This window comes from Microchirus variegatus, assembly GCF_963457635.1.
Source record: "Microchirus variegatus genome assembly, chromosome: 21".
In the NCBI taxonomy this organism is placed as follows: domain Eukaryota; kingdom Metazoa; phylum Chordata; class Actinopteri; order Pleuronectiformes; family Soleidae; genus Microchirus; species Microchirus variegatus.
Window position 1 is genome coordinate 3371746 of NC_139822.1, and position 26088 is coordinate 3397833.

The 26088-nt window shown below is 40.9% G+C and overlaps 2 protein-coding genes across 3 annotated transcripts in view; one reads left to right on the top strand and one right to left on the bottom strand.

The window, feature by feature from the left end:
- The window catches only part of setd3 (SET domain containing 3, actin histidine methyltransferase), a 46240-nt gene extending 40224 nt beyond the window's left edge, over positions 1-6016 (bottom strand). For both annotated transcript variants that reach the window (XM_083907453.1, XM_083907452.1), the window contains exons 1-2: positions 5939-6016; positions 756-874 (exon numbers count right to left, since the gene is read on the bottom strand). In XM_083907453.1, the coding sequence (XP_083763579.1) occupies positions 756-858 (103 nt within the window). In that variant the 5' untranslated portion in view covers positions 859-874; positions 5939-6016. The remainder of the gene's footprint in view (positions 1-755; positions 875-5938) is intronic.
- A 6609-nt stretch (positions 6017-12625) lies between these two features.
- Positions 12626-25158, top strand: LOC310942402 (uncharacterized protein; the record flags this gene model as incomplete). Its single annotated transcript, XM_083907782.1, has 11 exons — positions 12626-12688; positions 12989-13170; positions 14624-14705; positions 15922-16053; positions 17282-17387; positions 21812-21869; positions 22699-22868; positions 23587-23762; positions 23883-23913; positions 23998-24066; positions 24704-25158. 11 exons carry the CDS (start codon positions 12626-12628, stop codon positions 25156-25158), a joined length of 1524 nt encoding a protein of 507 aa, XP_083763908.1.
- Between the last annotated feature and the right edge of the window lie 930 nt (positions 25159-26088).

Here is a 26088-nt window from a genome sequence, read left to right on the forward strand (position 1 = left end):
CATGCCACGTGAAGGCAGCATGGACAATTTGCATATAAAAAAAAGAACGGCTCGCAAACGAACAGTTAGCAACTGCAACTCGGTTCTCGCCATTTTAAAAGAGCTGTTCGAAATAGTCTACTCAGTCGTGGAAAAGCTCTGTCAGCTATGGTGCAAAAGTAAGAGCCGAGGAAAACATAGCTTGAGACTCGGCGCAGCAGATACAAGCAGCTGTAGTTATCAAGTAATGCAAACGCAAAAAAAAAAATGCTCAAATAGCGAATAGATAAATAAATACAATATTTTTATACAATATTCCACAGATGTACCACTTATGTTGCATTCATTTCATGGGAATTAATGCAACATACGTTTACAAGTGTACAAAATTTCCTCACATAGTGAAAAACAGGTGTGCAAGTGTGATTTGCACCAAATGAGGAAAACTGTAAACCGTTTCCCCATTTCTTTACAGGTGTTCACCACCAAATATACTGTGGTGACAGTAGCAAAACCGTGAATGTATGAAGATTTTCATTTGTGAGGTGTAGCTTGGGATTTGTGTAGTTGTAATAAGGTATTTCTGAACTTGTAACTTCTGTGTTGTATTTACAGGGTAGATAAAACATTCTGTGACTTCAAATTTTATGATACACATATGTGACTTTTGTATATACGTAAACAATTAACTGGCATGAATATGCAGGAGTTTTGCGACCAAATTACTGTCATGTTGACTGTATTGACTGGATGGTATACATTTGAAGTAAACCTACTCTGCAGCAGTTCAGAGATGAGGTTCAACATCTCTTTAGGTGAAACCACAGCGCTGGCTCCTGAGCCTGACTTCTGAGTCTTCACTCGACTCTTCTTTCCCATGGTGCTGGGCGGATAACTGGGTAGAAAGGACACATTATAACAGTGAGAACATGCTCAACTGGGTTAAGAAAAAGTTAATGGTTTGTATTTATGTAGCGCTTTTCTAGTGTTGATGACCACTCAAAGCTGCTTTACACTACAGTTTTGCCAGTCACCCATTCACACTCATCTATGTGTAGTGTACTTTTCTATCACTCATTTTATACCATTCACACACAGCCTCCAGGAGCAATGTGGGGTTAGGCATATTTAATGCCAGACATACAGTATTCTTAACACACATAAGAAACACACGCACACAGAAAAAGAATTTCATTGAATTCCCTAAAACAAAGATTCCACAAACTGTAAAGTGAGCAGGCAAACATTTATTTTTATAAAGTAAAAGACAGAGATAGATAGAAAAATAGAAATAGATAGAAAATTAGACAATTAATGCCCTGCTGAATTAAGCAGAAATACATTATGCAAAGTCTGACTTCCCAAAACTGGACATTATGATGTTCTTACATGTCTTGTTTTGTCCATAAATCCAAATTATTCAGTTAAAATGTATTCTCTCCTATAATGAGCAAATAAACCGTAAAATATAAAGAAGACAAATCAAAAAAATAAACAAAAAACTCTCAAACCAGTTAACCAATGATTGAAATAGTTGTCAATTCAGTTACAAGTCGATGCTTAAAGCTCCCATAGAGTGGTCCTATCGTACATATATGCGAGTTATGAAGACCTACTTAGAAACATTAACTTGTTTTTATGGTCAAAAACCTCCTAATTGCTGGAAATGAGCCGATAGAAATCTCTCCTAGGGCTGGACGATTAAGGCACAAATAATAATCGCAACTAATTTGATGGATATTGAAATCACGATTAATAAACACAATTATTCATTGATTTCAAAACTTGAGTATTTATTGAACCACCAAAACTCAACTTTAAATATAACTTAAGAGAACAGCCAGAAATAAATTAGTAACACGTAAATAAGTCAAATAATAATAATAGTAAATTAAAATAATGATAGCAATAAAAACAATAAATAGAAATAAATAACCAATCTACTTGCACTGCTGCACAACTTGCAACAATGTACAACATGCACTGACAACACTAACACAATAACACAGGCAAAATCAAAACAAAATACTTCAGCATAACATTCATCATACAGGCCTGGAAATGTTAACGTGACGTCTTAACATGTGTCTTGAATCCTGGGTTTGCTTACGGTACTGATGCGTCCTTCACTACCATATTTTTTAATAAACGTTACAGCCTCCACTATCTCTTGATGTCTGCGGGATGTGGTGCGATAAGGGACAGCATTGTTAAGGGTCCTTAACAGAGGACTGTTGCGGTGGCGCTGACTGATGAGCTTTATTGCCTGGACATAGACCACTTTATGATTGAATAAGTTGGTCGTCTTGCCTTGAGGAGCAGACTGATTGTTGATGTGGAGAAACATAAAATCTTTAATGACACCAGATTAACCCTCAATCTCAAAAATGCGCGCTGTCCCGATTCTCAGAAAAATTAAGTTGAGGGCCAAGTTTAAGGGCTGTATCGCCCTCAATATTGAGATTTTCTGAGACCACCCTTGGGAGCACGGGCTACCCAGAATGCTTTGCGTGTTTTCACAAAACAAAGATGGCGTCGAAAGCAGCGAAACAAGTACGCTACAAATTAAGTATTTTCTTTGTTAATAGTGATATAAAAATTATGAAAACCATTGTATTATCTTAGTTTAGGCCCATACTATGGATTACTGACGTCATTGTTGCGTAACATTTATTTTTATTTTACGATCTTTTGTCAATAGCCGGCCGGTGCGGACATGCAATCGTTTGCTATCGTTTACTTTTCAATAAGCCGTGGTGTGTGGTAACTGTCATCTGAATATGTCTGTGGTTGTGGTATTTGTATGAGTATCATCTAGTATAGACGCATCTGCATTTAAGGGGTGTCCCATTTCTAAGTGACAAAATAACCCTCAACACTTGGTTTTGAGGGCCAGTTAAGATTAAGGGTTGAGCTTGGGGGTTAAGATAGGAATTGGAATTCGCTGGAAGGCCGAACATCAGCTCCCGACCCTTCCGCCTTGACATGGTGCAAGAGGCCGGATGTACCAATTTCCTAGTCCTGGGGTAGGTGCAACTTTCCTACCCTGTAACCTCGAAAGAGGGGGTGGAGATTGGATAGTCGCTAAAGGAGGGTCCGGGTAACACCTACAGCCTTGCGGTCGCCACAGACGTCTCAGCCTGCTGAGCCACTGTGGAGTGTCCCTGGGCAGTGTCCCTGGGCCTAAAGAGTGAGGTTGGTTGGCACGCACTGATCCTCACTTAAAGCAGCAGAGCGCAGGTGGGAAGGAAATTCCTACATCGATGGAGAAGGGGCAAACCGATAGGTGCTAGTTGGCACTGGGAGTCGCAGTCTCAACTCTGCATGTAGGCGGCTCGGGAACATGGGTACATGCCCGGCCTGCAGCAGAGTGTGCAGATCAAGGATTGGGCTATACAGCCACAGGACAGCATGCAGAGGAGGACAACCTTCCCAGTGATCTTCGGAAGCGAAGAAACAGCCATCATCGGAATTGGCCCCAACAGTTCTTCCACGTCGGAGAATGAAAGAAGCTGTGTTGTTGTTTCCTTTATACACACAGTTTATCACGGGATCTCGCAAACACATACATACACAAACACGCACACTATAATCGTAAAATGAGTCATTAGATTAGTCGACTAATCGAAAAAATAATCGCTAGATTAATCGTTTGGGACAGCTATATTATACAAACGTTCACATTGTCAGGTCAAAATGTTTGCATTAAAAACAAAACTACGCATCAACAACAAATCTATCAATCACACCAAGTATCTAATGAATGCCGTCCAGTGGATCATTTCATCAAGACAGGCCGAGGTAACGCTGCTCTGTGGTGGCATGATTTGCTTTGCTCGAACCCAGTATTTCAACTCACGAAAGTCATGGAGCATATCAGAGTGGTGGTCAATATGCGTGAGCAGTACACAGACACTCCTTATGGTCTGGGAAATAAAAGGGCACAGCAAAATGTGGACTTTTGTCACAAATCATGAATCAACTCAACATGATCACAACTGAATGTGCATCATTCCACGATCGACAACCTGGTGATGTCCATGCATTGCCGGTGTACCGCTCTGCGTGAGGCTAATGGTGGACACACATTATTGAAGTTCGTGAACTTGGATCATCGAGCCCTATTGTGTTCTTCCTGCCATTACTCCAGGACATTTGTTTTGAAAGTGATCCTAATGCTCGTAAATTAAAGCCACTTTATTGATAAAGTTGTACCGTTTTGGGATAGTTACTCTGTTTTGTCACAATAACAATATCTTATTACCCAAACCACACGTTTGGTTTCTAAATGACAAATTTCTCGACCCAAATCATTTTAAAACTGCGTTCTGGGACACAGAAAAATATTTATTACAGGTTTATATTAGTATTTTATCCTGCTCTGTTCGGCTGAAATGCATTCTGGGATACATGGCTTTCCCAAGTACACTCAAGTCACCACCCGATGCATACTTGGTAAAATAGGCGGAGCGAGAACACTCCCGCTGTTGGAGAATTGTAACAGAACTTGGACTGAGGCTGATGACGTCTTCACAAATACAGGAGTACGCATACGGACAAGTGTGGATATTGAGAAACGGCCATTGTTTTAACAAGGTTTAAAAATGGCTCCCCCCCCCCCCCCCCCCCCGCCGCAGTCGCTTACAGGACTTGGACCCAGAGTCAGAAGACACTATCGCAAGCGAAACACCTCCACAACGGACGTTCTTCTTCTGCGGTACAATGTTGCGTACATTGCGTACTGAATGTGCCCGGACTAGTGACCTGACAGGGAGGATCCGCTGTTCAGGAGAAATGCTGTTTACATGACCTGGTTTTTTTCAGAAATATCTCGCTGAGCCTGAGATTACAATACAACACAGTGTTCTCTGCTGTGGCTAAACTGTTTGTTTTGAACCTTCGGGGCTTCATAAACGACGTAATGGCGCAGATACACACCAAAAAAACTGCGTCAATTGGAACTTCCGATCTAGGTCCGCTTTAATTAAATCTCATTTTTGTAGGTATCTTAATGAAAAACTTAAATCAAGGACAAACACATTTTGATTTATGTCCCTTTGCTGTGAAGATTTTGTGCCGTTACTTACAATGTGTCTAATTGGTGTCTTTAAGTGCCTTTGTTGTATTTTGTCATTTGTGTGACATTGCGAATGGAGCTGCGATGGTAAAAACAGAAAGAAAATACATTTGTCTAGCTGTTAAAAAAAAAATTATAACAACAACAACAACAATCTCTCTCTATCACATAAATGGTTGGGTTTGAAAAGCGCTGTAAAAACATTATATAATTACAAACCATTTACCATTTGTCATACAGTACAATGCTCACTAAACAGTAGTGACATGAAAGACTTAAAAAAAATCTGGTGTCCAAGTCTAAATATAGTCACCAGGAATTACACGTACAACAGATAACCCTTTGAATTGGGTCGCTTTTTAAAGGGTGAGTCCCTGCGGCCAATGTACTGAGCACAATAATTAGCAGTGTAGTTTCTCTTTAAAGTGCATTTCTGACAGCTGATAAGTTTACTCATTCGGACTTAAACTGACATTGGTTGGGGTCGTGCCACGGCATTTTGACAGTCACTGCCGCTCCCAACTTCAGTTTAGCCTCTCCGAGTGCTATTACAACCGGCAGTAACCTCTCCACTAGGCCAGCAGCTAGCTTCGGAACAGTGAGGACGGAGAATTGTCCGACCAGAGCTGAAACAGGACGAGGCACGATAACTTGACGGAGCTCATTCATCCGCACGGACTTATATTAGCGAACTAGCTGTTAGCAAATAAGCTGTGCCGTGCTACTGTTAAGCTAGCCGTGTCCACTGCCCCGTAGCAGCTAATTTACGACATACACACATGCAGTAAAGGGATTTTTTTCTTGTTCTTTTAATTAAAGTGAAGGAGTCCGAAAGTCCATATACAAGGCAGCCGAGGACATACATCTCCGGCTCATTCATACCTTTCCAGTGATAGCAGCAGCTGCAGCGGTAGTCTCTGTTCTTGTACACGGACGCACCTTGACTCAGACACAGTGGGTGATTGGTGAAACAGATTCCAGCATAGTACTCGCTCGTTGGACAGCGAACAGCGTACGGCTGGAGTTGCTGCTTCGGGTAACGCCCCCTTCTCATTGCGCATTCTGATTGGACAGGCACGTTTAGAAAGAACATGTGGCCATAGATGGTGTGAGGTGCGGTGATTGGTTGAAACATATGTCAGTCATTTGAACGGCTTCAGAAAATAAATAAACCAGAAACATAAGGACCTCCTGCAGTTGGTCATCTGCATTGTAGGGTCAAAACTATGGAAAACTAGGTGTGCAATTGTCATAAAACAAACAATAATAGACAGAAATACAGTATATAAACAAGTTTTATCAGAAATCTGGAGGAGAAAAACCCTAGATATGGAACAGCTCCTCCCTTGGGAGAATTTAATTCTTTAAAATGTGGCCCCTTTGTATGTATTTTGCACTGTTTTGCAATTTTATACATTGTTGTTTGCAATTTATACACTGTTTTGTTTTTGTTTACTGTTTTTTGCATCTCAGCTTATATTAATGTGAAGTAGAGATTTGATATATCCTGTAATTGTTATTGTTTGAACTTCAATAAAAGTATTTAAAAAAATAAATAAAAAATAAAGTAGGAAGTCCATGTCTTCTTCTACTTCCTGTCCAATTCCGGCAGTTTAGACGCCGTTTAGTGTATTATTGCCCTCCACAGGTCAGATGATGAACTAGATTTTTACATATAGTCCTGTATTGCACAGGAATTGCAAAATTTCCTTGGAGATCAATTTATGGCGTGACCAAGCAAAGAAAAAGCCTGAACTCCAAGTCATAACAGTCTGACAAACAAGTTTTGTCTTTCTGTTCTATATTTTCTACACTCCAGAAGAACATGTTTTACTGTCTCAGGACTCCCACACTCGCATAGACCAGACGCCCGTTTTCCTACAATAAACAAAGAGTGATTTAACCCACAGTGACCCAGTCTTAGTCTACACAGTTTTAACTGAGTCCCTATGAGACTGAAAAGTGCAGGTACATCATTTTTTAACTTGGGTTTGTAAAGAGAAATAGTGTCTACCCCTTCTTTTTTTCCCACCCTTTCTGCCATTCCTTCATTAAGCCCTCTTTAATTATTTCTCTCAACTCCACTCTCCCCCAGGATATATGAACATCTATCTCTCTACGCAAACTCTATTTTGCAATCTGATCCACCTGGTCATTCCCCCCAACCCCTGCGTGTCCCGGAATCCAGCAAAAGGTGATGTCGGATCTAAACTCGATTCTAAAAAACAAAGTTAGGATGTCGATAACAATATCGGGTCGAACCTTAGATTTCCCCCTTCCATATGGCCGCTTCCAGAGCAGCTGCAGAGTCAGAACAGATGATAACCTGTGTATGTCTGGTTTCCTCAATCCATCTTAAAGCCCATAAGATTATTACCATTAATTCTGTAAAAACAGAGCTCCCATTTGAGATGCGCCGGCCAATCTTCACCCCAAGCTGCATACATCCCAAACCCAGCTCTCCCACTAACTGGATCTCTAGATTAATCTGTAAAAATAATCAAAAGTGTTGTCTCTAATTGAATTTAGATGTTCTATTATTTTATAAAACACTAGAATGTTTTATACTTATTGCCTCCGTTAGACTCTTGTAACAGACACTTTACTGGGAAAGTTTGATAACACCCACTTAGTTTTACCCAATACTGCAAGCCTAATTTAATGTGCCTTAACCATAAGGGCATTTCTCCCATTTCAGTAAGTAGGGCAGGGACTGGGGACGTTCTGAAGGAGTTTGCATGTTCACCCCGTGTGTGCATGGGTTTTCTCCGGGTTCTCTGGCTTCCTCCCACAGTCCAAAAACATGCGATATGGGGATTAGGTGAATTGGGCACTGACCGTAGGTGTTAGAGTGTGAGTGAATGGTTGTTTTTGTCTATATGTGGCCCTGTGATGGACTGGCGAACTGTCCAGGGTGTACCCCGCCTATCGCCCAATGTCAGCTGAGATGGGCAAGGCACCCCCCGCGACCCTCTAGTGGAGGATAAAGTGGGGACCCGTGCATATACAAGCCAATATTAGGCAGCTTCCTTTTAAAACCAAATATTATATATTAAGACTTAGAAGCAAATATTTTGAAACCCCATGTGTTCCCCCTTTCCTCTACCCCATCATTTTACATAGCACTGCTGTGAGTGCAATAGCACAGTATGAGCTAGGGTCAGATGCCTCTTTGCCTGGCTTCATGATAGGGACCACCACCGCATGTTTCCATTCCTTTGGCATCCAAAGGCCTTGTCTGGACTTTGTAATCCCAGGGTATACATGCCTGCGCAAAGATAGAGCCGATAGAGCAGGGTGTTGGGTGTGTGATTTGTTAAATCAAGGATTCAATATAAAATATGTGAGTATGACCCAAACCTAGAATGCTTAGTAGTAGAAGTTTGGATTTCTCAGGGAAAAATAAGATTAGTACATTTTTATAACCCTTGCAAGCCTGATCCTGGCTGAATTAGAGGAAATTCTGAGTAGGATTGGGTCCCCGGTTATCTGAGTAAGTGACTTTAATGCCAGAACCAAGTTAAAAGGTTGTAGAGGGGCCCCTAAGGAACACGTAATTGTTCCTTGGTGGAATAGAGACTGTGACAAGGCCATAAAAATGAGAAAGCAAGCTATTTCAAGAAATGTAGAGCACTTGCAAGGAAAACTATAAAAGAAGCTAAAAAAGAAGAGTTGGAGGAGGTGGTACTCTAACACCATTCACCAATCTGACAGGTCTGGTCCAGAATTCGCAAAATGTCAGGAAAAGTGGTCAGACCCACAATACCACTCCTGAACGATGGTAGAATTGAGGCTGTTAAAAAATAAAGAAAATGCAAGCATGTGCATTAAAGTTTTCCAGGAGGTGCATAAATCTAATTCTCTTGGAGTTGAGAATATTAAGTTGAGGGAGGAAACCTTGAAGTCAGAGGATGGAAACTGGATTATGTTAGTGAGGAAAGTTATCCCTATAATGTATTCTTCTCGCAGGGGCAAATACCACCCCAGGCCAAGATAAGATCTGCTACGAAAGGCTCAAAAAGTTAGATGATATTTCTCTGGAAGAAATCCTAGCTCTTTTTATGGTTGGGAGGAGGGTCAACTACCAAAACATGGAAACATGATGTTGTAATTCCAATTCTGAAACCAGGAAAAAATCCTTCCTGTCCTTCTTCTTACTGACCGATAGCATTAGCATCTGTCCTGTGTAAAATCATGGAAAGAATGGTTACTAACAGATTAGTTAAAGGTCACATAGAGTGGTCCTGTTGCACATAAATGTTAGTTATGGAGGTCTACTTACATGTCTTAACTTGTTTTTATGGTCAAAAACCTCCTAGTTGCTGTAAAAGAGCCGATTGAAATCCTCTTTTCTGACGTTGTTTGTCAGCCGCGATGTTTCAGAGTGAACTTTCACCCCCAGAAGACAGAGGCTTGTGATTGGCCAGTACTATTCAGCACACCAGCTCTCAGAAGCGCAGCTGAAAATGGTACTCCCCAAGGTTCAGTCATCAGTCCTGTACTTTTTAATATAATGATCAACAACATCTTCCGAGAAATCCCTATTTGCGGACGATGGTGCCATTTGGAAGAGAGGAAGAAATATTGATCACCTTTTCAGTCAAATCCAGAAGGCTATAGATCAGACTGTTTTGTGAGCAAATAAGTGGGGTTTTAGGATTTCTACTTCCAAAAGTAAATTTATGTTATTTGGTAATAAGAGGTTTATTTCTGCTTTTAGTATCTCTTTGTATGACTGCCCACTAGAAAGAGTTAATGTTTTTAAATTCCTTGGGGTATGGATGGATGAAAGACTTGTCATATAGATAAAATCGTTTTTAAATGTGAAAAAGTGATCAAGATTCTTTGTAGCTTGGCTGGAAGTGACTGGTGGGCTGAAAGGGACACCTTGTTTATGATCTATACAGCCATGATAAGATCTGTCTTAGACTATGAGAATGTGATATTTGGTGTAGCAGCTAAATCAGTTCATTGCAAATTGGATCGGGTCCAGGCCAAAGCTTTAAGAGTGTGTTGTGGAGCCTTGAGGTCCACCCCAATTCCTGCTCTACTGGTTGAAATGGGAGAGTTTCCCCTAAGAATCAGGAGAAATAAAATGGGGCTCCACTACTGGAATAAACTCAGGGGGGGAATAATAGTTCTGCAGCAAAAGGTCTTTTGGAAGACTCTTGGGAGTTTGTAGGTAAAGAAAGGAAATCAAACTTCTTATATCTCATTAAGCAGCTGGCAATAAAAATAGGATTGGACAACTCAACTCAACTTTATTTATAGAGCGCTTTAGGCAGCTATAGCTGGTACAAAGTGCTTAACAGTACAATAAATAAAACATGGCACATAAAACATAGGAGACAAAATAAAAACAATAAAACTATAAAACAGTAACAATGTTTAAATAATAAAAAACAATAAAACTATAAAACAATAAAAATGTTTAAACAATAAAACACTAAAACAAGAGCAGAGTCTCATGCTGAGTTGAACGCAGAAGAATAAAAATGTGTTTTAAGATGAGTTTTAAAAATGGACAGTGAGGGGGGCTGTCTAATATGAAGCGGGAGGGCGTTCCAAAGTTTGGGACCAGCAATGGAGAAAGCTCTTTCCCCTCTGAGCTTCCGTTTAGACCTCGGTACCTCCAGGAGCAGCTGGTCAGCTGACCTGAGGCACCGAGCAGGAGTGTAAGGATGGAGAAGCTCAGAGAGGTAAGGCGGGGCAAGACCATTTAAAGATTTAAAAACAAATAAAAGAATCTTAAAATGGACTCTAAAATGCACAGGCAGCCAGTGAAGGGAGGCCAAAATGGGAGTAATGTGCTCCCTCTTACGTGCTCCAGTTAAGAGGCGAGCAGCAGCGTTCTGGACCAACTGGAGACGTGAGAGGGAGGACTGGCTGACTCCAAGATAAAGAGCGTTACAGTAATCCAGCCGAGATGTAACAAAGGCATGGATTACTGTTTCAAAGTGTTTATGAGAGAGAAAAGGCCTCACCTTAGCCAGCTGCCTGAGGTGAAAAAAGCTGGACTTTACTGTTGCCGAACGATACAGTGAGTTGAACTACTTGGTCTCCAATACCCTTCTGACTTCTTCCAGACCCTGAGGTGTATTTACACCTGCTAGAGGGGGAAAATAATCCCTTTTGAAAAAGTCTTAGGATGCCTTAACCAGTTTAATGAATACATCCAGATTTTTACAGATGGCTCTAAGGACCAAGAGTCTGGGAAGACTGGGCTAGGAGTATATGTGGCCAGCAGTAGATCAATGTGTCTGTATGTGAGATCACTTGTCAGTTTTCTCTGTAGAGTTGCTGGCAATTTTAAGGGCACTATATTGGGTTGAGGAAAACAAGCCCCCCAAAAGTATTATCTGCTTAGCAGCTGCTTTGGTGGCTCTAACCCCTGATTTCCACCTGGCGCGTTACAGCAGCGGCACGACATCGGCACGGTTCGCTCCGACCTCTTCCCAGCGGCAATCCCCACTGGGCGCGTTAAAGCAGTGGCGCGGTGCCTTAGGGGTTTTGGCCGGAATGGGATTCAAAATGATCCTGATGTTATGATTATCCTTCATTAGTAGGGGGTTATATACATTTCAATGTTATCTGTTAGCTTTTATGCTACATTCTTCTAATGTAATAACTCTGATGTTCCAGAAGCTCTGAATATAAATGAAGCCAGGCCTTTTGTTTTCTTTTTTAACTAATATTTATTATTTGCTAATTTTTGTCATTGTTTTTCTCTCTCTTGTTTGCCTGACAACATTTTTTCTGTATCTCTGTATTGTTCATCATCATCATCATCATCATCATTATTATTATTATTATTTTTATAATAATAATAATAATAATAATAATAATAAGCTACTGCTGCGAACGTGACTTATTTCTATACAAAGGATATAGGAAGTTCAAAAATTACACCCATGGATACATCCATGCTAACACCCTAAACAATAAAGTAGGCTAGCAGAAGCTCACAAGTAAACTGCGTGTATCTGAATTTGTTGACGACATAAGAAGTCACAACAGGTGCAATATTGCAATAATACATCTATCTAATAATCATGGTATCCGCGGGGTCTTAAAAAGTCTTAAATCCAATTATTTGAATTTAAGGCCTTAAAATGTCTTAAATTCTCCTAAAATCTCATTACAGGTCTTGAATACAGTTTTGAAAGGTCTTAAAAATCTATAAACGTTACTTTTATTTAAAACATGCATAAACTTCAGTCTCGCTTTGAAATGTTTCTGTTTTTGATGATGCAATAACAGAACTACAACATGGAACTAAAGTAGGCCACCTGTGCTGCCCGGTGACAATTTATCCAGCACCACTAGCTAGTGTGCTGTGCTCGCGCCGCGGTGTGTTACAGCTTAGCATAGCAGCGGAGAAAACTTAATGAAAGTCTACAGCTAAGCCGAAAATTGCAAGTTCAGCGATTGGTGGCTCCAATTTTCCTTCATGTCTTTTGTACTTTTTTGCCAGAATGGATTTGAAATGGGTCTAAAATTGTATTCATTATGGTCTTTAAAAAGTCTTAAATTTGACTTGTTGAATCCTGCAGAGACCCTGAATAATAGATGTGTCTATCCACCCATCCACCCATCCACCCCCTGGTTCACACTCCCCACCAGCTGGTGGCGGTAATACACCAGTACATTGTTTGCCAACCACCAATAAAATCTCCACGAAGAAGACAGTAACGTCCTCTACAGCAGTTGTTGTCCCGTTTTTAAGGTGGACTGAGACACTCACCATATTGTGATGAGAATCTCGGCTTAGAGACGTATACTGTGGTTTCTTTTCTTCTTCTCGTGAGTCATGGTAGCGTGTGAGCGGAGTAGCTATTAGCAGGTTCACTAACACAGTGCTAGTGGACTGAGCAGCGGCAGAAGGAGCACAGCGGCAGTGTTCACCTCTTCTCCTTCCTCCTCCATCTCCAGCAACAGCAGGGAACAGCAAGAGCAGTAGTCACCCTGGACCTTATCAGACCATGCTGGTACTGGGACAAGAAGGACTTGGCCCACACCCCCTCTCAGGCCGAGGGACTGGACCCCGGCACCGAGGCCCGGTACCGCAGAGAGGGGGCTCGTTTCATCTTTGACGTGGGCACACGGCTCGGGCTGTATCCTTGCTCCATGTTAACTGACACACATCATCATCCTCGACTATTGTTCCGCAATGTCTTGGGCTGCAATTATTCATCGATTACTAAATTAGTCGAGAGCTATTTTGTTCGGTGTATTTTTTTTTTAGAAGAATTACAAGAATTAAAACAAGCGTACATACTTTTTTTTAAAGCTTCTTAAATGTGAACAATGTAATTGTGTATACAACTAAGAAATGATTCATTCAGACTGAATAGTTTTGTCCACGAATCAAATCATTCAGTCTGAATAATTTCAACAACATTAACAATCATCGCCCTTTAAAAGGCAAACATACATCATCCATTTTTCTTTATTTTTATTCACTTTTTCTGACATTTTATTGCCAAATAACAGCTCTGGCATTGTCTGCTGGTGATCTGTGGTCAGTGCAGTATATGGATATTTAATTATCATGATATGAGACAAGATATAGGACTTTGGAGAATCATATTGTGATATCTGTGATGACCGTTCCTGTTGATAATCATATTCGTTATATTGAATACATTTGTTAAACACTCAGCCACAATATTAAGCCACTTTAATTTTAAGCCTAATATTTGTGTGACCCCAGGAATTTGACCATATTTATAAGCAATTCCGTTGTTTCTGACAAACAAATAGATAAATATAGCTGGTATTATCTGAAATGAAAGCTATTCATTTTGTTTTTTAAGATCATATAGAGTAGATTACATTTTATTTTAGAGTGTATTTACATTTTTAATATATCAAGATATTATTTAAAAGCCAAATCACCCAGCTTTAAGCTGAACAATGTCAAATCAGAAACCGTGTGGTTTTTTTGCCTTTAGGCATGCAGTCTGAGTGTGATGACATTGACTAGCTCCCTCCAAATTGTCTGCTTCAATAATGAGCGTTGTCACAAATATGATGCTTTGTGTGACGTTGAGAGGGAGGTCTTATATTCCTGGGAAATTCTGGCGCAAGACACTTGCAATTATGAATGTGAACTGTAAAATCCGATCTGTAATCAGATTGCGGACTAATATTGAGGTATCACAGGGTTTGAATTATAATCTTATTTTGTGGGGATCTGTGTGCTTTAGGTATTGTCCTAAAAACTTGCCGCTGTGTTGTCAGAACAGCACATCATCTGCGCTCTCTCTCTCGTCTCCTCTGTGATTTGCAGCAATATTTCTGCTTGTGATGCTCGTAAAATCCGCTCATTCACAGAATTTGCACACATTGCCACTGTCCATAGATAAACCTACGCTCTTGGTTTTTAGTTCTATTTTATGACCTCCACAGTTGTACAATTTGACTACCTTCATAGGAGCCCAACACCTTTTTATGGGAGCTCAGCTCCTATTGGCTTCCACATAATTCGAAGACGGAGGTAATCAGTTGTGTGTTGTGGTCTCCTCCCACCTATCTGCAGTCAGTCTCCTTAACCTCTGGATTCAGACACTATGACACACTGGCCACAGGAATTGTTTATTTCCATCGCTTCTACATGTTCCACTCCTTCAAGCAGTTCCCCAGATATGTAAGTGTGAATGAATGAAACATTTTTTTTTGCAGCTGTAGGGAATTTGCAGTTGAAGCATACATGGCAAACATGACAGTACATACAAAGCATCTGTAAAATGAGAGTGAACGCGTCATAATACAAATAAATATAGAGCCAATAGGTAGGACATGAGACAAAGTGATGCCAAACTGCTTTCTCATTTGTGTTATGCCACACTTTAAAGTGATGGTTCAGGTTTTTTTTTTAAGTGTGGTTGTATTATGGATACACAGTCCTTGCATAGAGAACCAGCCTGAGACACGGAGGCTTGCTCTTACTGAAAACCTGGCAGATTTTATTTATAAGAGTAAATGGTTTGTATTTAGTCCTGATGACTACTCAAAGCTGATTTAAGCTATCGTTTTTGCCATTCACACAGCACGTTTATGTGCACAACCGTCAGGAGCGACGTGGGTTTAAGTGTCTTACCCAAGGACACATTGGCAGAGCGGGGAATCGAACCCAAACCTTCAAGTTGAAAGACAACTGGTCTTGTCTAAACTGAAGTCCATGTTGGGTTGTAAGCCGTTCACTCCTTGCACCAAAGTCTTTCGAGTAAATCAGAGCTTTTGAGTGACGCAAACAACAACCGAGGCAGCAGTAAAACAGCAGATTCTGTGTCCCAGCAAACTAAAAATGCAGATTTTCTCAATGGCCTTTGGTGCGGGAGAGTTTAAAGTTTCCAGTCATGAAAAGCGTCTAACAATGAGATAAATAAGTAAACATATTCTTGTCTTAGGCTGGTTCTTGGTGCTATATTAGAACCACTTTCAAAAGGTTTAACCTCTCCCTTTAAGAACTCTGACCAGTTTGATCTTGTTTTTCACTGACAATAGAAAACTATGAATGTTCATACTCATACTAAAGTAACAGCACTTCCAATATAATGTCATTGTGTTATCAATAGTTGGGCCCTGATACTTGATATACTCCTGCATGTTTTTGTGATGTTATGGTAGTATTCGCAAGTACATGAGACACTCTTTGAACATCACCCTTAAGGCATTACATATCTGCATTCAATGTGTATGTACATAAAAACGTGTACATATCAGTTATGAGTCAGTGAGTCATGGTCATCCAGGTAGACCCACACCCACATCTGACCACACTCACCTGTTTCATATCATTACATGTATCTCAAGTCGCTCCTTTTACATTGTGTTGTTTTCTGTGTTGCGTATAATTGCAGGTGACAGGAGGATGCTGTCTTTTCCTCGCGGGCAAAGTGGAAGAAACTCCAAAGAAATGCAAAGACATCATCAAAACGGCTCGCAACCTGCTCAACGACAGCCAGTTTGCTCAGTTTGGAGACGACCCCAAGGTGTGTAATGACAAATCTCTGTCATGACGACGTGAACAGGAATGAATTGTATAGCCCTATGGAATCTTTGTTTACAGTAAAGTGCACTTTCCAAAAATCATGCCTTCTGAAAGATATTTAAACAAAACAAAACCTACACATAGGGTAATATCTTGAATTTCCAAGTAATTTTAAGTGCATAACAGAAAGTGAAGAACTCGCACTACATACAGTCAGGTCCATAAATATTGGGACATCGACGCAATTATCTTATTTTTGGCTATATACACCACTACACTGGATTTAAAATGAAACTAAGGGGGCACATATAGAAAGTGTTGTAATTCCTACACCGTTCAGCTGATTTGGATGTAAATACCCTCAAATTGAAGCTGAAAGTGTGCAATCAAAGCATATCTTAGTTTCATTCAGCCAAAAAGAAGAGAATTGTGTCCATGTCCCAATATTTATGGACCTGACTGTATAACCTAACCTAACTTTGCTCTGAAATGACTAGTTAGTTTTGAATTTTGCAATGTGTTTGTCTCAGATGGCTGCTTAGAAATTGTTGTGATGGGAAGCATCCTCAACTTCCTGATTAATTTCTCTTCATCTTACTTCAGAGAGTCCCTGAAAGTTTATAAGAGTTTGCAGGGGAACACATGGACACACACATGCTCTGTTAATGTTGCTGTGCAGACTTGTATGTTGGTTACAAAATCCCTTATTTACAGAGTTAACCACAATATCCTTTGCTTGTGTTTCTTCCTATTGCTCCATCTGCTTCTGCTCATTGTGAGCATGTTTCATAGCAGTGATTCACCTCCACCATCTCTCTGGATCTGTGATGATCCAGTAAAATACTCTCCCATTAGCCTGTCTGTGACTGTTTTGGCACAACATCCACCATCTTCACTTTTATGATGAAGCTGCTGGCAAAGAGACAAGTTTTCTGACATTGTCTGATTTGTGTGCTCTCTACTGTTTGTCTCTGCATTGATTCCAGCCAGAGGGCTTGTCAGAGTTGTACCTTGGTTGTTTGACATTTACATCTGGAGCTCTATTGCTCAATTCTGCGACTCTGTCTTCGCTTTCTGCATTGTGGAAATCAGAATCAGCTGACCATCGATCTACCTCATTTATAAAGACAACCTTTGGGGCATTTTTAAATGGGATGTTTTCAGTACCTCATTCAACCACACTTCCAAAGACCTGAGCTATCCCTTTTAAAGAGTACCGTCTCTTACAGGAGGAGGTGATGGTGTTGGAGCGCATCCTGTTGCAGACCATCAAGTTTGACCTGCAGGTTGAACATCCCTACCAATTCCTTCTGCGCTATGCAAAGCAGCTCAAAGGTACATCTTGCCAGTCTTTTATTCTGTACATATTCTGTTTGGGGAGTATTCTGTCATCAAGGTTTTTGAGATCAGTTGAGAAGTCTTTTCAATAAGTCATGAGTTAAGTTGGAGAGAACAGAGGCAACATCAGACATGACATGACGCTACCTCGCATTCTCCCTCATACATTTAATATTGATAAAAAAGTAAAGAAATAAATGCTCATGAGAGCCTCATGACAGAGTTGTAAAAAATAACATAATATTTACAAACCTAAATATAAGCCGCACAAACTAAATTTAGAAAGAAAAACAAATAAGTACATATAATAATAATAATAATAATAATAATAATAATAATAATAATAACTTTATTTATAAAGCACTTTTCATTAGGGATGGGAATTTCAATTTTTTTTTAGAGTCGATTGTCGATGTCCACGTGTCGAATTTTTTGTCGATTTTTTTTTTTTTTTTTTTACAGCAGAAGTAACAGCAGTAACCGGGGGTTTAAACTATTCTACACTGTAGCACTTCATTTTAGGCTCAAAAACATGGCTGTAATGTCCATTATTGACCATCAGAACAGCGGTAATAAATATGAAGCTCCGTGAAGTTGGCCCCCCACCCCCAATAAAACCATTTCAAAATACTTGTAATCGATTGTGCTTCGTTTGTGCAGGTTTGTGCAGCAAAAATTTTCGTTTGTGCTGCTTTAGTTTTTGAGTTATTAACATGTTTATATCCAGCCCCCCATATCGTCCAAATGAGCTGAAAATGGTCTCGTTTGTTTCGGCTTCGTTTGTGCTGGTTTGTGCTGCAAAAATTTTCGTTTGTGCTGCTTTAGTTTTTGACATATTAAACATTATTTCAAAATGGGGCGCGCGCGCGCGTGCCCGCGCCGCACAGAGCGAGCCTCTTCAGCACTCGGTAGGTGAGGTAGAGGAGGATGAAGCAGAACCAGCCAGATTTGTCCAAATGAGCTGAAAATGGTCTCATTTGTTTGGGCTTCGTTTGTGCTGCTTAGTGCTGCAAAAAGTTTCGTTTGTGCTGCTTTAGTTTTTGAGATATTAATAAATCTATATTGTCACGCAGCCCCCCATATCCTCCAAATCAGCTGAAAATGGGCTCATTTGTTTGGGCTTCGTTTGTGCTGCTTAGTGCTGCAAAAAGTTTCGTTTGTGCTGCTTTAGTTTATGAAATATTAATATATCTATATTGTCACGCAGCCATATCGTCCAAATCAGCTGAAAATGGTCTCATTTGTTCGTGCTTCGTTTGTGCTGCTTTACTTTACAGTACTGGGGTTAATATTAACCGTTTTCCGGGGTTTTAATTTTTTTTGGACCTCCAGGCTCCACACCGGGACTTCCCCGGAGGTCTACCCGGCCCAGGGTGCCCCTGTCCCGGCCACAGCCACCGCCACACACCGCCCCTAAATCCTGGAAGTCAACACTTTGACATTTTTTCAAGTGACGTTTCGGTCAACGTCACACCTGTTTGTGCTTCGTTTTTGTGCCGTCTTTTGGACCCTGGGGTCTTCCGTCAGGTGTGACGTTGACCGAAACGTCACTTACCATCAAAGACCAAACTTGTGTGACAAAGTGTTGACTTCCAGGGTTTAGGAGCGGTGTGTGGCAGTGTCTGTGGCCGGTCTGGGGGCCCCCTGGGGCGGGTAAGCGTCTGTGAAAGCCTGGGTGTGGAGCTCCAGGAGTTAGTGAAAAAATGTCAAAGTGTTGACTTCCAGGATTTGGGGGCGGTGTGTGGCGGTGGCTGCTGCCGGGACAGGGGCCCCCTGGGCCGGGTAGACCTCCGGGGAAGTCCCGGTGTGGAGCCTGGAGGACCAAAAAAATTAAAACCCCGGAAAACGGTTAATATTAACCCCAGTACTGTAAATTAAAGCAGCACAAACGAAGCACGAACAAATGAGACCATTTTCAGCTGATTTGGACGATATGGCTGCGTGACAATATAGATATATTAATATTTCATAAACTAAAGCAGCACAAACGAAACTTTTTGCAGCACTAAGCAGCACAAACGAAGCCCAAACAAATGAGCCCATTTTCAGCTGATTTGGAGGATATGGGGGGCTGCGTGACAATATAGATTTATTAATATCTCAAAAACTAAAGCAGCACAAACGAAACTTTTTGCAGCACTAAGCAGCACAAACGAAGCCCAAACAAATGAGACCATTTTCAGCTCATTTGGACAAATCTGGCTGGTTCTGCTTCATCCTCCTCTACCTCACCTACCGAGTGCTGAAGAGGCTCGCTCTGTGCGGCGCGGGCACGCGCGCGCGCGCCCCATTTTGAAATAATGTTTAATATCTCAAAAACTAAAGCAGCACAAACGAAAAATTTTGCAGCACAAACCAGCACAAACGAAGCCGAAACAAACGAGACCATTTTCAGCTCATTTGGACGATATGGGGGGCTGGATATAAACATGTTAATAACTCAAAAACTAAAGCAGCACAAACGAAAATTGTTGCTGCACAAACCTGCACAAACGAAGCACAATCGATTACAAGTATTTTGAAATGGTTTTATTGGGGGTGGGGGGCCAACTTCACGGAGCTCTCAGGTTTTTGAACCTGCGCTCATGAGGTGTCCACCAGAGTGAAGTACAGTGATCCTGACTGGATCATTTGTGTAGCGCTTGTGTTATGTCCCCCACCCCCGTCCAAAACTTCGTTCGCACTGCACGCACACACACACACACACACACACGCTTGGACGCGCGCAGCCACTCGAGAGAACGAGCCGGTGACGCGCGCATCATCATGTGAGAGCGCAGAGAGCCTGGACAGCAGGATCACCTTTTCCTGCACAGCTTCCTCAACCTCCGTGGTTGTGAACTTTACGTGTTTGTGACACTTCGACTTTTTTTACTCGTAATTTTTTTTGTCGAGGTGCGCACGTGTCGATTGTCGATCGATTTGTCGACAAAAAAGTCCCATCCCTACTTTTCATACATTAAAAGATGTAGCACAAAGTGCTTTACAAGTTACAAAGCAGCCCATCCCGCACCACCCAGACCCCCACCACAGCACAAACTCACACGCACACAGAAAACTTTCACACGCACACACAAATGCAGGCATATGAACACACGCACACTCATACATACATACACACACATAAAAAAGATCTACGAAACGTGTTGCTGGATACAGAGGAGCCAGGTCAGGAAACACCATCACAGGAAGCCGTCTGCACGGGGGGCCACTCATGACCCAAGGCTGGGACGCCCCGACCCAGGCGCCCACCACAGGCCAGCGAGCGGCCCACAGCAGTGAAGCACTGCCATAAACCCCCCACCGGACGTGGCCGATGTTTGCCATGAGTTAGAGACATCCCAGCCAGCGGCAATCACAGCCCCCAATGCAGACGGCTCCCACCGAGGAAACACTGGAGACACTTAATAAAAACCTAAAACTAATGAATATATGGAATAAAATCATAAAAATAACATAGGCTAAGAATATACAAAATAAATAAATAAAATAAAATACTACTAATAAAATAGATACAATGCAAATAAAATACCATTAATAAAATAGATAAAATGAACTCTCATAAATGGAAATTAAAAATATATACATGATATAAGGGGGGCTAAAATATAAAAACTGACTACGAAAATGAGACATTAGTTAAAAGCCAGATTAAATAAATGGGTCTTGAGCCTGCTTTTAAAAATAGACCATCATATATACGCCACACTTGTTTATAAGCCCCAGGTGTCCATGTTGTAACTTGAGATTATTTACACAGAAAGATGATACACAAATATTTTTTTACCATCATTTTTAATTACTGTAAATAAATGCATTTTCCAAAAAGTGCCTGTAACACGGCAGTGGCACAGCAGTAACACAGCTGGTTAAAAAAATAACCAGCTTACCAGAAAAGTCATTGATCGCTATCTTCATCTCCTGCACACTCTTAAGTCTTCTTCAGTCGAACTTTAACAGCCTCAGAATGACTTTGTCAGACACTTTCACTTTCAGTCTCTCTTTCGTTGTCGCTCTCACTGTCACTTTCGTCCTGAGGCGAATTTGTGCGTGTGCCGTTCTCTTCATCGCGCAGCAGTCCAGCCTTTCCAAACCTGTTAGTGATCGTGGGTTTTTTCACACTGCCCCACGCTGTCAGGATCCACTGGCAGACATGAGTTGCTCTTCGCATCCGGCCAGTTTTGGTGAATCATTTCTCACCGCTGGTCATCCAAGCCTCCCGCTCAACTTGGAGTGCCACTTTAAATGCACGATTCACACTGATGTCGGAACATGATGATATGTCGTTTTTACGTGATGTTGTAAATTAGCCACATGGTTATATAGGCCGCAGGGTTCAAAGCGTGTGAAAAAAGTAGCGGCTTATAGTCTGGAAATTAGGGTATTTAGATTAATCGGTGTGTAACATCTGCTTTTTTAAGGTGATAAGAACAAGGTGCAGAGGCTGGTTCAGATGGCCTGGACCTTTGTGAATGACAGGTGAGCTGAGTAACCAGTATTTATGAGATCATTTTAAAGTAAACCACAGTTACAGTTGGGCATTCATTCAAGAACAATAATTAGGGATGCACTGTATTGGCATTTGCCGTTATTTGATATGCTGATATATCAAGAGTGCTTCACTTAATGGTGAGGTAACAGGCAATACCTGGCCATGAAACTGCAATTATTTCTGAGCCCCTGGTCTACACTTTAATCACATCTTGATTGTTACATTTCAGATTCATTGTGGGGGTGTACAGAGGCAAAATTACAAAATGTGTCTTTGTATGATGTACTGTATATACCTTACAGTACTCCCCATGCCAAACTGCAGATATAATTTTGTGTCTTCTGCAGTGAAATTAACATATTTTAATACTCATGTTGCAGCAAACTAGGATATCCTGTTCATTTTCTTTAATAGAATAGAATAGAAATAGAATAAGCGCTTTATGTTAGATTGGGGTAGATTTACTTCAAGGACAAATCTGACATTTTAGAGAGAGCTTCTCATATTTTTATGCTACCTGATGGCCACTAGTATATTCACTATCTATTTTGGATCATTTGAAATGTTAAGCTCAGAATTGTATTCTTGTCACAGAGAAAATAACTGTAAAAAAAGTCAGATTTTACATTGATGGTTAATAGTAAAAATATGATTATGTACATGTTATAGGGCATCAGGACTGTAAAACATTGCTATTTTAGCTCCTGTGTGTCTCCTCGTAACCTCACTAGAATATTCCATATGCCAGAGAAACTTCAAGAAAACTTTAAATGGTAACAAAGATAACAAAGATAACATTGTTGTGTTCATACCAAGCCTTTGCACCATGGTGGCGCTGCAGTGGGAGCCACAGATCATAGCAGTGGCTGTCATGTATCTGGCCGGACGTCTCTGTAAGTTTGACATCCAGGAGTGGACATCCAAACAGTCTTCTCGGCGCTGGTGGGAGCAGTTTGTCCATGATGTACCCATGGAGGTGCTGGAGGGTAAGATGCACTCTCACATGCCTGGTTAAATTATCTGTGTGTGCTCACACAGAGAACTCCAGGACAGAAAGATCAAGGTTTTTGTCTTTGTAACATGAGTTTATTTCTGACTGACAAAAAGACGGCATAAAACCTGAAAATGAACATGCCGTACTTGAAGTTAAAAAATAAATAAAGGTTGTTTTCCTGAAACCGTGTCCATTGATATTATCTGTAAGCAACAATTAATGACTTAAACAATAGCTAACCCTTACTTTGTACCAATGTTTAAAATGCCATACCGCATTATATTTTGTCACTGATGTTAGTGTGATAATAAAACTGTATTTATACAAACCAATGCTGCCCCCTCAAAGTTAAAAAAACAAACAAAAAAAGATTACTCATTGTTTGCCCTTTTTTTTTTAATACAGATTACTTTTCTCTTCACTCCAAGCATTCCAGAATTTAAAATAGTGGTTTAAGTCATCAGCTGACAATTCCTGGATAATTGTTCATCTCACAATATAAATTGCGTCTATGTAGCAGAAAGACTTAATATCTCAATGTAACTTCATTCTAATATCATTTAGCCCTTCAATGAAAGTTCCATGTGCCAGCCAGACTATGTCTATGGGAAACCAGTATGTGTAGTATACAATATGTTGCTATTTTTCTACCTTTTCATCTGTTCCTGTTTGTGACTCCCCTTTCTCCCCTGCTTTGTTTCATCTTGAAGACATCTGCCACCAGATCCTGGACTTGTATTCTCAGGCTAAGCAGCAGATACCTGGAGATGGAGGAATGGGGACAGTGGAAAACCCCCTGCCACCAACCATCCTCACCCCCTCAGCACCAGTGATGGCCAAGAAACCCTCTCCTCAGACCAGCCCTGGACTGCCCAAAATAGCTCAGGTACTTCAACTTAGGGTTTTTGTATCTCTGCTAATGTCAGTGTGTGTTTACTTATAACCATGTATTTACTGTATGTCTTGAGCCGAGGATATTCTGACTTTGAATCAACTTGTTTTTTAGCCGTCATCTAAAGAAGACAGCAAGGCCGCAAGTAAGAACCAACCCCTTTCAGCTATGAGACACCAGTTTCAGCTCACTAAGCCTCATACTCACTGTATATATTTATGTTTTCCAGAGCTCCCGAGTCTAGAGCCTCCACCTCCTCCTCCTCCTCCGCCTCCTCCACCAGTGTCCATAAACCCCGGTCAGTGTCCTTTGTCCTTACCTCTATACTTAAATTCTCCATTCTCCATCATCAGCTACTGTATGTTTACATGGGCACAAATAATCTAAATAAAAGCTGGATTGGTATAAATTGCTTTATGTAAATACTAGTGCTGTTAAACGATTAAAGTATTTAATCGCATTAATGTCATAGTTAACTCGCGATTAATCGCAATTAATCTCACATTTTTATCTATTCTAAACGTTCCTTGATTTCTTTTTGTACCATTATTTTTCCTCATTTTAATACTCTTATCAACATAGAAAAGTGGATTGGCTTGCTTTGTGGTAAATGTTATTTGCATATTTTGGCATATACTGTAGTGTAGGGCTGAACAATTAATCGAAATGTATCTAAATTGCAATACAAGTTACTGCAATTTCAAGACACAATATTTATAATATAATAGTTTGAATTGAATTATTAGATTATTACACATCTTATTCTACAAACTGAACCACCCTGGCAGACAAACTAATCTATGTTACAGACTAAACTTGGGTAGGGTTAGGGTTCTCATCATTCTGTGTGGACAATACAAAAAAAATAAGTGTGTGGGTTCACCTACATCCGTTTCTGTGGACAGCCCCTATATCTCACCTTTTTTGTCCCACAGATCGTAAACCCTACTCTTCCGTCTCCTACCCCACAGCTCCAGAACTCCCCTCTCAACCAGCCCCCCCACCCTTACCCCACTGCCCACCTCCACCACCTCCTCCACCCATGGACCTTCCCAGCTCCAGCTCCCTAGTCTCCAGCGACGGCTACCAGAAACTGCAGGCCATGGCGATACCCGAGGCAGCTTCCTGTTACACCACTGTGCCCCAGGCCTGTGCCCCACCACTTGGCTACCACCACTATCCCCTGGGCACCACATCCTACCACACTGCCCCTATCCCTGCCTACAGCTACCTGCTTGGACCTCCACCTCCCTCAGTTATGGGGATGCCGCCCACTTTGAGTAATGGCTACCCAGTGCCATCCACCGTAGGACACAATCCGCTACCTCCTCCACTGCCGCCTGGGATGCCCCCTCTCAGTGGGCTGAATCTGGGTACGTGGATGAGATAAAAGTGCTCTGATAAGAAATCACCACAGCACATTAAACATTGCTTTTACTTTTTATGGTATAAGAAATTACTTCTTCAGAGTCTCTTCTTTACATGATATGGAAAAAGAAATGTGATGCTCATCATCTGGGACAGTTTCTGCTCGCCCTCTGGAGACCTCATGTTGGCATGAGCTGAAGTAGCAGTGTTAGAGGGATAGTTATATAAAGTACTGACATACTGTCAGCACAACTGCTGTGTGAACTCCTTAGCAACTCAAGTCAAGAACCAGCCTGAGACACTGAGGCTTGCTTTCACTGGAAAAAAAAAAAGCTGCCATCGGAAAACACAAGGAAAAACACATTTTAGCCAGTTAACAAAAATACTCACTGTTAAGTGTATTTTGGCTCATTATCTTGCCTTTTAAAAAGCATTTTCCAGCTGAAAACTGAGGTTTGAACTGTCTCACACCCAAGTCCAAAGAGAAAATTGCCTTTTTTAGTTCACAGGCACATAGCTACTGCTATTGCACATAGCTACAGCTACTGGTCTATTGCTGCCACATTGGGTAACTTTTTATCAATTAGGTAAATCTGACGGAATTATTTACAGCACCAAAATCACAAAATGCATGTTGAATTCACTGATGTAGGCAGCATTGGATCAATAACTCCTGTGTGCCGTACTGTACTGATTTTCTCTATGGACTTTTGTAAGGAAGAGTCAGTAAAATAAGTTGTCTAACAGCAAATAGTTTCAAGCAAATATTTTAGATATCATATACTCGAGGTGAAGATTTTCTTAGGTGAAGCTCTTTGTTAGTTGGCTAAAATCTATGCAGAATGTCAGTACAACGAACAAACACTTAAAAATCCTTGAATGATCAACACCACCACAGACTCTATGAAACGTATGTCTCTGTGATCAACAGCACATATAGATTTTCAGATTT